Raw genomic sequence first — 13,905 nt, 5'->3', positions numbered from 1 at the left:
GGACCTTCATGGTGGTAGGAGGCGACTCACTTGCTCTTGGTGTAATGCGGGCCCCTACAGCAGTCGAAGCAGAACAATGGGATCCGTTTGGGCTCCTTGTTGTCAGGGCTGGGATGGGGGAGCTGGTCTCAGCCTTGGCCAGGGAAGTCTTCCCCTGAAGGTGAACTTGGAAGCTGGAAGGATGGCCTGGAGTTGGGCTGGCAGAGGTGCAGGGCAGGCAGAGGGAAAGGCACCAGGAAAGGGCACGGCACCTGAGGGTATGAAGAGAACTTGGGGCCGTAGTCCCTTGAGCAGGGGGGTAGTGGGTGTAGGGGGCAGATTAGAGGAAGGAGACAACAGGGTGGGAGATGAGGACATGAAAAGGGAGTAGTCAGCTCTGCCTAATGCCACCCAAAGCCCTGGCAGTGAGGCCAGGGAGCGGCTGTGGGATCTGGCTATGTAGGACCTTGGGACCTCGGCTGGAACAGCATCTGCAAATAGGTTGGGCGAGGGGGAGAAGCCCGGATGGGGGTTCTGAGGAGCAGAGCCAATGGATGTGATGGGGACGGACAAAGGAGAGGCCGCTCCTGAAGCTAAGGGGTTCAGCAAGCGCCAGGTGGGCCTGACGCTCATCACGTGCCTGCAGTGCCCTGGAGGAACCTTCACACCATCCATGAAGTCCACCAAGGACTACCCTGATGAAGTGATTAACTTCATGCGCAGCCACCCGCTCATGTACCAGGCCGTGTACCCTCTGCAGAGGCGGCCCCTGGTCGTCCGCACAGGCGCTCCCTATAGGCTCACCACCGTTGCTGTGGACCAGGTGGATGCAGCCGACGGGCGCTATGAGGTGCTTTTCCTGGGCACAGGTACCCACTGCTGCTCCCAGACCCTCCCACGCTGGGCCCATTGGGTGGAGGGTGCTGATCCAGGGGGTGGGGACCTACCCTGCTTCAACTCTGCTACCTTCATCCTTTGGAGCCAGGATAACTGAGACAAGGGGTGGGGAAACCCCATCACCATCCCCAGCTCTTGGGGGCTGGGAGAGCAGGGCCACTGGGCACCTGGGAACCCATGTGTGGTCAAGAAAGAGGGAATAGGTGGTAGACACCTCCAGGATCCGTGGGTCCAAATACTGACATACGTGTTCTCGTGACACGTGCACCACAGATCCAGTCCCTCAACACAGGAATACCTCCAGCATCCTATTCTCAGCAGTCCCAAAATGAGGGTCTGGGGTGGGAGGGGCAGACCCCAGCCATGACATCCTCCCCACCCACCCCCGATCCCTTATCCTGGGCCCCTTCATCTGGGGGACATTCTTCAATCTTGGTACAGGTTGGACCTGTCCTGCTCCACTGCCCTTGGGGGGTCGGGGCCTGGTGGGGGAAGGGGCTGAGGCTGGTACCCCTTCCCCAGCATCCTCAGCCCCACTGAGGCCCTGCCCGGCCCGTTCCAGACCGCGGGACAGTACAGAAAGTCATCGTGCTGCCCAAGGATGACCAGGAAATGGAGGAGCTCATGCTGGAGGAGGTAGAGGTCTTCAAGGTGGGTATGATGCCCAGTCCTATTCACCCTGGCCCTCCTTAGTACCAGCCCCTTACCTTGGACCTCATACCTCTAGATCAGGGCAGGGAAGGAGTCCCCAGTCCCCAAGCTATCCCTGTCTTCTTCTAGGACCCAGCACCTGTTAAGACCATGACCATCTCTTCCAAGAGGGTGAGTTTTGGTGAGGTGGGCTATTCTCCCTTGGGGTCATGCCCTTGGTATAGGGATGGGGGAACTGAGGCATGGAACAGGAAGGGAAGGAGCCCAACAGGCTGCCGATGGGGGCTGGCCATGGGGAAGGAACTGACCAGCCCCTCCCCCTGCCCTCAGCAACAACTGTACGTGGCCTCAGCCGTGGGTGTCACACACCTGAGCCTGCACCGCTGCCAGGCATATGGGGCTGCCTGTGCCGACTGCTGCCTCGCCCGGGACCCCTACTGTGCCTGGGATGGCCAGGCCTGTTCCCGCTACACAGCATCTTCCAAGAGGTGTGGACCCCTCCCCCCAGATCCTTGGAATTTTAACCACCAGACCGAGGGTCCTGTCCTGGGGGTTTGGTGGTGGATGTGATATTACCCTGGGGGTGATGGACAAGACTCCTTTGGAGTATTGGAGGTACAGGGACCTAGAGGCGGGCAAGCTTCCTCCAAAATACTTGTTCAGGAGCTCTCCTCATCTAGGCGGAGCCGCCGGCAGGATGTCCGGCATGGGAACCCCATCAGGCAGTGCCGCGGGTTCAACTCCAATGGTGAGTATGTGGTGCATCACCACTGGGCACCCCTCATAGTGCGTAGAGCTGTGCAGCTCTGGAGCTGCTCCCAGGGCTCCCCACTGGAAGGACTCTCACAGAATGAGGAAGCTTGTAATTTGGGAGATGGGATGTCCCTAACCACCCACTCAAGGAAGAAGTGGATGCCCGATAGTACAGCCCTGCCTTTTTCCAGGGTGGGTTCCCTATATGGGCCCCTTGGCACTTGCCCTTTGCCAGCTTGCAGTCTGCCCAGAGGCAATGCTGCTTTCATGCCGCGCCCTCTTGTTCTACAGCCAACAAGAATACTGTGGAGTCTGTGCAGTACGGTGTGGCAGGTAGTGCGGCCTTCCTTGAATGCCAGCCTCGCTCACCCCAGGCCACTGTTAAGTGGCTGTTTCAGCGAGATCCCAGTGACCGGCGCCGTGAGGTGATTTCCTGTACCCTATAGTCCTCACCGTGGATGTGGGAGTCCCCCGTGCAGTAGAAATTCCATGTGGGTGAAATGTGGTAAAGGAGCCAATCTGGGGCAGCCCCATTCTAAGAAAGCCCTTCTAAGTTCCCTTCCTTTAAAAAAAAAAAAAAAAAAAAAAAAAAAGATTTATTTATTTATTCATGGTCTCTCAAGACACAGAGAGAGGGGCAGAGATATAGGCAGAGGGGGAAGCAGGCTCCTCACAGGAAGCCCCACGTGGGACTCGATCCCAGATCCCGTGATCACGACCTGAGCCAAAGGCAGGCGCCCAACCGCTGAACCACCCAGGCATCCCCTAAGTTCCCTTCCTGAAGTGGGTCCAGTTTTGTGGAAAGTCTAGGATTTCCATATTACATGGAAACCCCTTATAAGCATGCCTTTTTCCATGAAAAGCTCATACGTGTGCTCCATTGGAGGTATACTTCATTGTATGGAAATACCATGCGGTTGGGTTCCAGGATGTGGAAATTCTGTGGAGTAGCTCTCATTTTATGGAAATGTGTTCCAGACACCCCTCCTTAAGATAGAATCTTCCTGGAGATTCTATAAGGATACCTCAGTTGGGTATTCCCCATTAAAAAGAAATTCTGAGCGATTGCTCCAAAATTCTCTAATTGTACAGAATCCCCTCACAATCACTCCTCCTGAAATGGAAATGTGTACAGATGCCGTATTCAGATGCTATGTGGAAACTTACTGTGGGTTTTTCTTTGTGGAAATTCCACATGAGCCCCTTACATGGCCACTGAGGTGGTCTGCTCCGGGAGCTGGCTGGGCAGCAGGTGGGCACACAAGCCCTGCCTGAGCCCTGGCTCCCTGCCCCTGCAGATTCGTGCAGAGGACCGCTTCCTGCGCACAGAGCAGGGCTTGCTGCTCCGCGCCCTGCAGCCTGGTGACCGTGGCCTCTACTCCTGCACCGCCACCGAAAACAACTTCAAGCACGTTGTCACGCGGGTACAGCTGCACGTCCTGGGTCAGGACGCCGTCCACGCTGCCCTCTTCCCCCCGCCAGCTGTGAGCGCCCCGCCACCACTCCCTGGCGCGGGCCCCCCCACACCCCCTTACCAGGAGCTGGCCCAGCTGCTGGCCCAGCCAGAAGTGGGCCTCATCCACCAGTACTGCCAGGGCTATTGGCGCCACGTGCCCCCAAGCCCCAGGGAGGCACCAGGGGCGCCCAGGCCTCCTGAACCCCAGGACCAGAAAAAGCCCCGGAACCGCCGCCACCACCCGCCGGACACATGAGGCCAGCCGTCTGAGCCCTGCAATGGGCCAGCCTAGGCCTGTCCCTTTTAATATAAAAGATATATATATATATATATGTATATATATATAAAATATCTATATTCTATACACACCCTGCCCCTGCAAAGACAGTATTTATTGGTGGGTTGTATATAGCCTGCCTCAGCGGCAGCAAGGTCCAAAACTTAGACCCACACTGGTCAGAGACCGCAGAAGACAGAGCCCGCCGAACCAGGCCCAGCCAGTTGGCAGGGCCAGGCCAGGACCACACAGTCCCCAGACTCAGCTGGGAGTCCACCTGCTTGACAGCCACCACCGGAATCTACAGGACACAGGGAGGGAGCAGGCTCTACCTGGACAGGGCACGGACTGCGTACCTTTGCCAACGTGTGCTATCAGGCTGTGCCGCTGGCACAGACACGGACGCGAGGACTGCTTTGGAGACGGGGAGTGGGGGTGGGGGGCTCAGATGCACTCAGAGAAGGGAAGAAGGGGCCGTCACAGGAGGCCGGCCCTGCCTGGGAGGGGGCACTCAGTCAAGGCCAGCCCCCTCCCGGGTATTTATTCTCTATTTATTGGGGACAGGAGCAAAGGAGCCCTGCCTGGCTGGGGCACACTTCCAGCCCCTCCTTCCCTCCCTGCCTGGCCACTCTACCTCCTCTTCGCTTTTTCTGGGCCACTGTGACTTGGGGGCTGGGAGAATAGTAGAGGGGCAGGTGCAGGCAGGGCTGAGGGAAGAGGGGGCCATGGTGGAGGCCTGGGGCCTTTAGCCCTCACCCCCCCCCCCAGGGCTCCCTTCTGCCCACCACTTCAGATGATGGGTGTAAATAGCTCTGGGGGGCTTTGGGGGTAGGTGGGAGGGGCTCCTGGCAGCCCTCGGCTGCCCAGGCCACAGCCTCCCTTGGGTTCCATCTTGCTAATAAACACTGGCTCTGGGACTGGACTTTGGCTTTTCTCCTTGGCAGGGGAGGGAGGATGGGGATTCAGCCTCTGCGCAGATTGTGGCCTAACTGCTACTCCCTTGATGTGGCCTGGCCATCACCCCCACAGCTCCCACAAGCTCAGCTTCCACTTGCTCATTCACAGGTTTGATCACTGGTTTCTCACCTGGCCTTGCAGTGGGCTTTGCACTGGGTGCTAAGGGCTCAGTATTGGCCAGACAAAGCTATAGCCCTCACAGTCAGGCTGCCCCTACTCTGAAAATTGACAACATTCTCATCTTTCCTGCTTCCTTTCAGTGGGCTCTCAGCAGAGGGACTGGTGTGAGCAGATGTCCAGAGGCAGTGAAGGCCAGGACAGGTGGGGTGCTGCTGGAAGAGAGAGAGGAGAGAGGGGCTGGGGGCCCTGGTTCAATTTAATGAGTCAAGCCCTGGCAGAGGAAGCTAAGAGCTGGGGAGGCCTGTGGATCCAGGAGGACTTATGGCCATACCTGGCTGGCAGGGAGAGCCAGGTGGTCACTGGGGGACCGTGTATGGCCCAGTTTAAATAAATACAACAGAAACCAGATTTGCCTTCATGTAACAAACCTGGGCTTCTGCATGGCCCCATATCCCTAGGAGCTGCAGAACCACTTCCAGTGTGGGAGGTGGGGGATGGGTGGAACCTGGAAGCTAAAAGTGGTGCAGATCTTCTGTTGCTCCTGGTGGTTCCTTACCAGACCCCACCCAACAGGGTAGACCTGAAGACACCAGCCTCTGCCCAGAGGCCAGTATCCATTTCCCACTGGTTAGGGACAGTCTCCAATACTGAAGATCTGAGGCCCTGGCACCCCCTTGTGGTCTCTTGGGTCTGCAACAGAGTTGAGTACTAAAAGGCTTTGGGTTTCCAGGAGGAGTCCAACCAGAAGACTCTGAAAAACTTGAGAGCCCAGGGTTTGGGGCTTTCTACAGGAAGTGGGAAATCTCCAGAGCCTGGGAACTCGACACTTCAGGCTTAACTGAACAACTTCCACCCAGCAGTAACTCCTTGTCCCATCCGAACCTATACACAGACTCTACACCCCCTAAGCTGAGGCAGGCATGCCCTACAGATGCCCTTAGGCAGGTCCCAGAGCACCCACAGGGAACAGATCAGGAGTAGAACAGGAAATGAGTCCCACTCCCCCGTGCCCCTGGAAACCTGCTCTAGGACTCATTTTCCCCATCTGACCACAGGCCTGCAAAATATTCTCTGGAAGAGCCAGGCCATCTCTGCACATTAGAGACTTTGTTGCACTCAGGTATACATGTATACATAGGCAGAGGCACAGCAAGTATGCACATATACAAGCATACACGTGCATAAATGCATACCCTCACAGGCACATGCTCACATGCACAGGCACATGCACACTAACGCATGCACGGCTCATGTACATGCATTTATACACCCAGACACAAATACCTTGGTGCACATGTTACCACATAAGCAAAGTACACATACAAGCACATGGAGAAAAATTAACAAAAGTGTCTCTACATATGTGCACACATGCACTCACAAAACACAGACACGCAGGCACATCTGTACATGTGAGTATACACATGGACAAGCATATCATATCACTGTGGTTGATGCCAGCAAAGGAGACACACACACACACACACACACACACACACAGGCACATGTGTGTAGCAGACATGCAGGTCCCCTCCCCAAGCCTGCTGAATCGAGGTGTGTAGAGGCCCTGCTCAGGTCGGATCCAGCCCTCAGTACAAGTCAAACACAATGTCTTCCCTTCCTTCTTGACTCTCTCAGAGTATGGAACCCTGATCCAGAGTCACCCAGCCCTTCTCAAACACTTCCTTCTGTGTGAGCCTCTACTTCCTCATCAGTAAAATGGGGCTGATGATGTGGGCACCCATCCACCAGGGCTTGTATGAGCTTACAAAATAAGGAGTCCAGGGCTGGGCAGGGGTAGGTGCTCCATGCTTGCTTCTCCCTCTACTCTCTGCTACCCAGCCCCACCCCTACTGCCCTGACTCTAGGGGCTCAGGGTCCTATTTGCCCCTTTCTAAGCCTGGACCCTACTGAGCTGTGGCGCAGGGGCTAGACTGTTTCCAGAGTATCTCCCAGAGGGTTGGGGCTCATAGAGAGGGGTGCAGAGTCAGCAGTTGAGGGATTGGGGCCATGCCAGCCTGATTAGAAGGGGTGGGGGCTGAGCTGGATTCACCTGTCCTTGTCTCTCATTGGCTCTTGGGAACTCCTGGCCCCCAAATCCTACTAAGCAGCCCTACCAGGGGGTGCACAGGTCTGTGGAAAGCCAGTTGATTGCCAGTCCTGGGGTCAGAAGGGTGTTGGGAGACCTGAGGCCAGCCTGAGCCCGGCTCTGGGGATCCTCTCCATCTAGAAGAACCAAATAACCATCCTGTTCACCTGTTGCCGGGACCATGGGGGCTGGGGCCAGCGCTGAGGAGAAGCACTCAAGGGAGCTGGAAAAGAAGCTAAAAGAAGATGCTGAGAAGGATGCTCGAACCGTGAAACTGCTGCTTTTGGGTACGGGTGTGGGTCCAGGTGGGGCCACTGCCACTAGGTGAGGGGCTAGGGGGTGGAGAAGGGGACAGGCAGGTAGCCCTCCTGTGAAACATGGGTGACTTGGGAAGCAGAATGACCCTAAGACAGATCAGGGAACCCAGTGGGAGCCCTGGTCCTGATATGCAATACCTTGACTCCCCAGGGCTGGGTACCCCATAGAACCCCTCTCCAGAGAGCCCTGCCTCAGGCATTCCCCCCTCTGGAGAAGTCCTGCTGGGCAGGGATCAGAAACCAGAGGCTTCCTTGGGAGTCTTACAATAGGGCTGCTTCCTTAGAAGAAGAGGATAACAGTCCTCCTGGGAGTGGGCATCCTCTAGGACATCCACAGACAACGGCCCTTAGATTCCAGAGCTTTGTTGTTGGCAGACCTAAGAGGGTGTCCCTTTTTAGAGGTAACATGACCCAGTGGAGAATAGAAAAAACACTGTCCATAGTCCCATGGGGGGTGAGGAGAGGTGCAATGTCTCCAGGCCACTAGCTCCCTACAAGTGGAAGAAGGAGCTGCTTTGAGGGGGCGGTGCAGGTTCCACCCAGGTTCTCCAGGATCCAGTCAGGCATCAAGATATTGGGCAGAGGGACCAAGCCAGAGCACCCCAGGGAAGACAGAGGCTAAGCCAGAAATCTCATTAACTGTGCCCAAAGCCCTCACGAGGGCAAGCTCAGAGGGGCTGTCGGCTCTGTCTTCTCCCCCACTCAAAGGCGTAATTCCCTCTGAGCCTCTTGGAGGCACTCCTCCTCCCTGCACCAGGTGAAAAGCAGAGGTTGACCCGGCTCTAATAATCCCCTGAGTGCAGTACCAGAACCTTCCACAACGTGGCGCTCCAGGTTTTCTTTATTTTGGTTTCAGCCTAATCAAGAATGCAAATATCAGGGGGCTTGGAAGCTCCCCAGCACACACGAGGTCGAGGTCGTTGATTGCCCCCGCCAGCCCCCTGTCACTCCTGGCATTTACGAAGAACGTTTTTCCTCCAGGGTGCCAGGACCTTGCTTGGGGGGAGTCGGGACAGGTGGAACTGGGGGTTGGACTGGTACCTGCCTTGAGTCCGGTGGCCTGTCCCCATCTCCCGGGCCTGGTTGCAGGGTGAGGGGTAGGGGGAGGTTGTGGGAAGGTGCAGCCAGCTCAGCTCTGAGGCAGGCCTTCCCTTCCAGGTGCGGGGGAGTCCGGGAAGAGCACCATCGTCAAGCAGATGAAGTGAGTGCCTTTGCCCTTTCTGAGGTCCCTGAGGGTGGGGACGGACGCGCTCCGGGCCTGTCCTTCCCCACCAGTCCCCTGGCCCTGACCGGCTCACCCTGGCCGCAGGATTATCCACCAGGATGGGTACTCGCTGGAAGAGTGCCTCGAGTTCATTGCCATCATCTACGGCAACACGCTGCAGTCCATCCTCGCCATCGTGCGCGCCATGACCACGCTCAACATCCAGTACGGAGACTCTGCCCGCCAGGTGTGCAGGGAGGCCGACTGAGCAGGGCCTCTGGGGACTCGAGGCGCGAGACCCGGCTCAGGGCCACGGTCGCCACCAATTCCCACCCTGCCCTCAGGACGATGCCCGGAAGCTGATGCACATGGCAGACACCATCGAAGAGGGCACGATGCCCAAGGAGATGTCGGACATCATCCAGCGGCTGTGGAAGGACTCGGGTATCCAGGCCTGTTTCGAACGCGCCTCTGAGTACCAGCTCAACGACTCCGCGGGCTAGTGAGAGCGCGGGGGGCGCGCGGGTGCGGGGGTCCCAGGCGGGGTCCCAGGCGCCGCTCCACCCCACCCACCCACACCCCGCGGTCCCCCGCAGCTACCTCTCGGACCTGGAGCGCCTGGTCACCCCGGGCTACGTGCCCACTGAGCAGGACGTGCTGCGCTCGCGTGTCAAGACCACGGGCATCATTGAGACCCAGTTTTCCTTCAAGGACCTCAACTTCCGGTACGACCCGCGCCCGCCCTCGCCCTCGCCCTTCCTCCGCGGCCTGGCTGCTGGGGCGGCGCCCCGAGGCCCCAGCAGACCCGGAGGCCCCTCCCTAGGGGCCCCTGCCCCTTCTCTGATACCCGCCGGGAGAAAGGCCCGGGCCCTTCTCAGGGCAGGCCCCTCTGAGGGTTCCCCCCCGTCCCAGCCAGCATTAGGAGGCAAGGGGATGCTTGTGGGGCGTCCAGGGGGCTCCCTGCGCGGGTTCAGGCCTCAACTGCCCCCCCCAGGATGTTCGATGTGGGCGGGCAGCGCTCAGAGCGCAAGAAGTGGATCCACTGCTTCGAGGGTGTGACCTGCATCATCTTCATCGCGGCGCTGAGCGCCTACGACATGGTGCTGGTGGAGGACGACGAAGTGGTGGGTGCCAAGGAGGGCCTGAGTGCTTAAGGGGGAAGCCGGAGACAGTCCTGCGGGAGCGGGGCGGGGGGGGGGGGGGGTCCGAGAGCGGACATTCGTCCCAGAACAGCCCGAATGAGGACACAGGACGGCCAGCAGCCACGCTGAGGGGGGCCGTGGGGGAAGCGGACTTGGGGCTGTCTGAGCCGGATGGCCCCGGGCGCCCCGCAGCCTGTGGGCCTCCGCGCAGGGACGGCTGCCCGTGCCCCCCACCCGACAGCTTCTGCCCTCCTCAGAACCGCATGCACGAGAGCCTGCACCTGTTCAACAGCATCTGCAACCACCGCTACTTCGCCACCACGTCCATTGTGCTCTTCCTCAATAAGAAGGACGTTTTCTCCGAGAAGATAAAAAAGGCGCATCTCAGCATCTGCTTCCCCGATTACGACGGTGAGAACCGCCCCCCCCCCCGCCGCGGCCTGGCCGCCAGGCGGCGCCCCACACCCGTTATCTGGGCCTGCGCTTCTCTCGCCATGGGAAGGACCTGGGACCCCCGAATGGGAGCACCCCTCTTTCCCCGCCAGGGCCCAACACGTACGAGGACGCGGGCAACTACATCAAGGTGCAGTTCCTCGAGCTCAACATGCGACGTGACGTGAAGGAGATCTATTCCCATATGACTTGTGCTACAGACACACAGAACGTCAAATTTGTCTTCGATGCCGTCACCGATATCATCATCAAGGAGAACCTCAAAGATTGCGGCCTCTTCTGAGGTGGGCTCCTCGCGGGCTGGGATGCTCTCCTGGCTTGCCCTTTGGTTTCAATACCTCTCACCCCGTCCCCAGCTCCCCACCCCACCCCACTAGGGAAGACCCCACTGCAGGTCCTGCCCCAGCTCTCTGGACGCATTCCACTGCCTAATGCTGGCCCCCAACTTCCAGGCCCCTACTCTGGACCCTCAGGCTCCACTCCACTGCCCTCAGGCCCTACCCCCTCCAGGTGCACAAGTCCCACCCACCCAATCCCTTTTGACCTTGACTGATCCCTCTGGTTGTCACCACTTATAAGCCCACCTCCACAGGGTCTCTCAGGCCACCACCAATTATTTTGGAGGCCAATTATTTCGGAGCTCAGGGATGTTGACTCGCTTCCTTTTTCTGTTCACAGGTGCCTGAACTCAGGCTTGTTCCTGACACCCTATAGTCCTAGCCTCCTAGTAGCCCTAGCCCACAGGAGCCTATCAGCACCCCCAACACACCCCCAGAATCCTGGGCCCCAGCCTGTGGTCCCACCTGCCACAGACCCAAAACCCTGAGCCCCACTAGCCTTGAGGCCCCAACCCCCCCCCACCCCCCACCCCTGTGTCTCCCAGAGCCCAGTGCCCCCAACCCCACTGCTGCCCTTCACGGCCTGGCTGCGCTGGCCTTGAGGACCCACCCCAGCCAGCCCCAGCTAGGAGCAGGCAGGACTTGGGACAGCTAGAGCTCACAGTGACTCAGCAGTGCCCAACTGACCAATCTCCTGCAGGTCTCTCTCCCCAGGGGGCCCATGACTCACCTGGTGGGTCTGGGCTCAGCAAACAGCCCTCCCTCCCAGTTTCAAGAGGGGGGCGGGGCAGGCAGGGATTCCTCCTCCAAGCAGACCTGCTGCTTACCATCAGTCCAGTCCAGCCTTACCACCTCCATGTGACAAGTCTGACACCTGCCTACCCAGGGGCCAGTGACTGTCCTTCTCAGTAGCTTCAGGGGTCCAAAGTCCAAGCACTCTGGCCTGTGTAGCTCCTGCATAGATGAATTAGTTAGTAGGGGGCAGGCCTAGGAGCCCCTGGGTGTCGGGAAGAGACTCAAGCTGGACCCTACCCCACATAGCAGGCTCAGCGTAACTACCTGTCCCCTTCCCCCACAGGCTCTGCCTCCTCTGTCCTTGGACACCAGATCCATGTCCTACTTCACCCCCTACACACACACCCACAGTACTCTAGGCCAGCCGGCCAAAGGGATGGTCTGTTGAGGGAGGGTACTGTTGACACCAGCTCTGACCAATGGTCAAACTGTCCTGAGGGGTGGCTGGGGGCAGAGTCCAGCTCCATCGATCAGCCCCAGGCAGAGGATTTGGGACATGACTGAGGCCCACGTTGGGCCCAGAGGGGTCTACCTCAGATGGGGTCACAAGCAAACCCAGGTAACCCTCTTGTCCCTGCCAGCAACTTCTCATACTCTTTCCAATCAGGGCCCATTCCCTGGCATGAAAAACTGAGGGCCATGCCCGAATTTTGTCAGGGACAGAGGCCCATATCCCTACATCCCTGCTCCCTACTTCCTCATCATGCCCTGAGTCCTGGCTGTTGCCTGTGGGCCAAGACCTATGCTGCAGTTGAGGACAGGGGCTTCCGTCTCTCCAGACCAGAGCACAATTCACACTCCCCTCAGGTAGATGCACAGACTCAGCAATAAACCTTTGCATCAGGCCCCGGCTGTCCTTTCTTGTGGGAAGAGAAAAACGTTAATTATCATGAGTCATGGGCATTTACGAAGTGTCCAGCGCTAGGCTGGACATAAATGGGAAGATCAGCCCTTCCAGGGAGAAGCCCCTGGCCCGGCATAAAAGGAGAACTCATGGGGGTATGGGACCAACCTGTGCCTCTGGAGAGAGGTTGAAGGGGAAAGGAGCATGGGAAAGATTTACAGGGATTATTTTGGATCAAGAGGGAGTTCTGTCAGGGAAAGTAGAGTGTCTAAGGCCCAGAAACACAGGCTTGTGGGCCATAGTTCAACAGGCAGGAGCAGGCAAAGGGGACATGGGGTGGGTAGTCAGTGGGCAGGAGCCAAGTGCCAGCCTGAGGGCCTGAGCTTTCTCCAGAAGATGATGGGTCTCAGAAGCCCTTGAAGCTAGAACCTAATAGCAGGGCTGAAGCAAAAGAGGCACTCACCTGGGGTGCAGAATTTAAGGTGGTGCCAAAAAGTTCAGTAATTGAGATAAATAATATATGAATGCAATACTTTTTAAATTCAAAATTACTGCAGGGGCGTCTGGCTGGCTCAGTGGGTAGAACATGTGACTCTTGATCTTGGGGTTGTAAGTTCAAGCCCCATATTAGGTGTGGAGCCTACTCAAAAAAAAAAAAAAAAAAGAGAGAGAGAGAGAAAGAAAGAAGGAAGGAAAGAAAAGAAAAAGAAAGAAAGAAAGAAAGAAAGAAAGAAAGAAAGAAAGAAAGAAAGAAAGAAAAGAAAGAGAATGACTGCAACAACAACAAAACCCCATGATGAGCAAAATATCAAAATTGTAAATAAAAACAAGATCCAAGAGAACTCTGCTGAGCTATATATTGGAGCCTGAAGCAAAAGGAAACTGTTGACTCCTATATATGTTTTTATGTATTTTTAATGGTAAATGTTGAGAATATTAAAATAGTTGAAAAAATTTCAAAATAGGTATATGAAAACTCAACATTATTTTAAGCTTAGCTATTTTATCTGTATCTTAATTTATAATCTTATTTTCCTGGCTTTAATGGAAATAAAATAATCAATAATATTTTACCACTCTTTCTGGAAAAAATAATCATTAAAATGTTTCATGAAAACAGGTATGTAGGGACGCCTGGGTGGCTCAACGATTAAGCGTCTGCCTTCAGCTCAGGGGGTGATCCTGGGGTCCCAGGATCAAGTCCCACATAGGGCTCCCTGCATGGAGCCTGCTTCTCCCTCTGCATGTATCTCTGCCTCTCTCTGTGTGTCTCTCATGAATAAATAAATAAAATCTTAAAAAAAAAAAAGGTATGTAGGGGCACACATTTTTCCTGGGGGTCAGTGTGAGAGGGTATGGGGGAGGAGAACAGTGGGGCTATGGAATCCATGAGGAAGAGAATTATGTCCCCATTACCCCATGGGACCAAGATCTGCGATGGGGTTCAGCCACAAGGGTTCTGGGTCTGTGCTATTGACCAAGTGCATGTGATGTCCCCATCAAGCTGGGACTGCAGAAGTGTTGAGTGGACTGGGTTTTCCAGACCTTTGGCGACCTGAGTGAGATGTCCAGGAGGCAGACAGATACCCAGGGCTGTGCAGAAGGCAGCATTTTCAATGTCCAGGTGGAACGC

The 13,905-nt window shown here is 56.6% G+C and overlaps 2 protein-coding genes and 1 long non-coding RNA gene across 6 annotated transcripts in view; 2 read left to right on the top strand and 1 right to left on the bottom strand.

Annotated features, from left to right (window-relative positions):
• The window catches only part of SEMA3F (semaphorin 3F), a 30,304-nt gene extending 25,369 nt beyond the window's left edge, over positions 1-4,935 (top strand). For all 4 annotated transcript variants that reach the window (XM_025455923.3, XM_025455922.3, XM_035703165.2 and 1 more), the window contains 7 exons: positions 626-848; positions 1,439-1,527; positions 1,657-1,698; positions 1,858-2,015; positions 2,208-2,275; positions 2,572-2,705; positions 3,579-4,935. In XM_025455923.3, coding sequence (XP_025311708.1) covers positions 626-848; positions 1,439-1,527; positions 1,657-1,698; positions 1,858-2,015; positions 2,208-2,275; positions 2,572-2,705; positions 3,579-3,992 — 1,128 coding nt within the window. In that variant the 3' untranslated portion in view covers positions 3,993-4,935. The remainder of the gene's footprint in view (positions 1-625; positions 849-1,438; positions 1,528-1,656; positions 1,699-1,857; positions 2,016-2,207; positions 2,276-2,571; positions 2,706-3,578) is intronic.
• Positions 4,936-5,486: 551 nt separating this feature from the next.
• GNAT1 (G protein subunit alpha transducin 1) lies at positions 5,487-12,273 on the top strand. The gene is made up of 9 exons (XM_025455924.3): positions 5,487-7,466; positions 8,655-8,697; positions 8,806-8,947; positions 9,045-9,202; positions 9,297-9,425; positions 9,695-9,824; positions 10,100-10,253; positions 10,388-10,579; positions 10,974-12,273. The coding sequence occupies exons 1-8, from the start codon at positions 7,361-7,363 to the stop codon at positions 10,576-10,578; spliced, it is 1,053 nt and encodes a 350-aa protein (XP_025311709.2). The 5' UTR covers positions 5,487-7,360; the 3' UTR covers position 10,579; positions 10,974-12,273.
• LOC112665812 (uncharacterized) lies at positions 9,694-11,780 on the bottom strand. The gene is made up of 4 exons (XR_003140561.3): positions 11,693-11,780; positions 11,364-11,587; positions 10,124-10,489; positions 9,694-9,874 (listed from the first exon to the last, which is right to left on the bottom strand). It is a non-coding gene; the product is annotated as an uncharacterized LOC112665812 (long non-coding RNA).
• Positions 12,274-13,905: the final 1,632 nt, after the last annotated feature.

This window comes from Canis lupus, chromosome 20 (assembly GCF_003254725.2).
Source record: "Canis lupus dingo isolate Sandy chromosome 20, ASM325472v2, whole genome shotgun sequence".
NCBI classification, from domain to species: Eukaryota; Metazoa; Chordata; class Mammalia; order Carnivora; family Canidae; genus Canis; species Canis lupus.
This window is presented reverse-complemented; position numbering and strand designations above follow the sequence as displayed.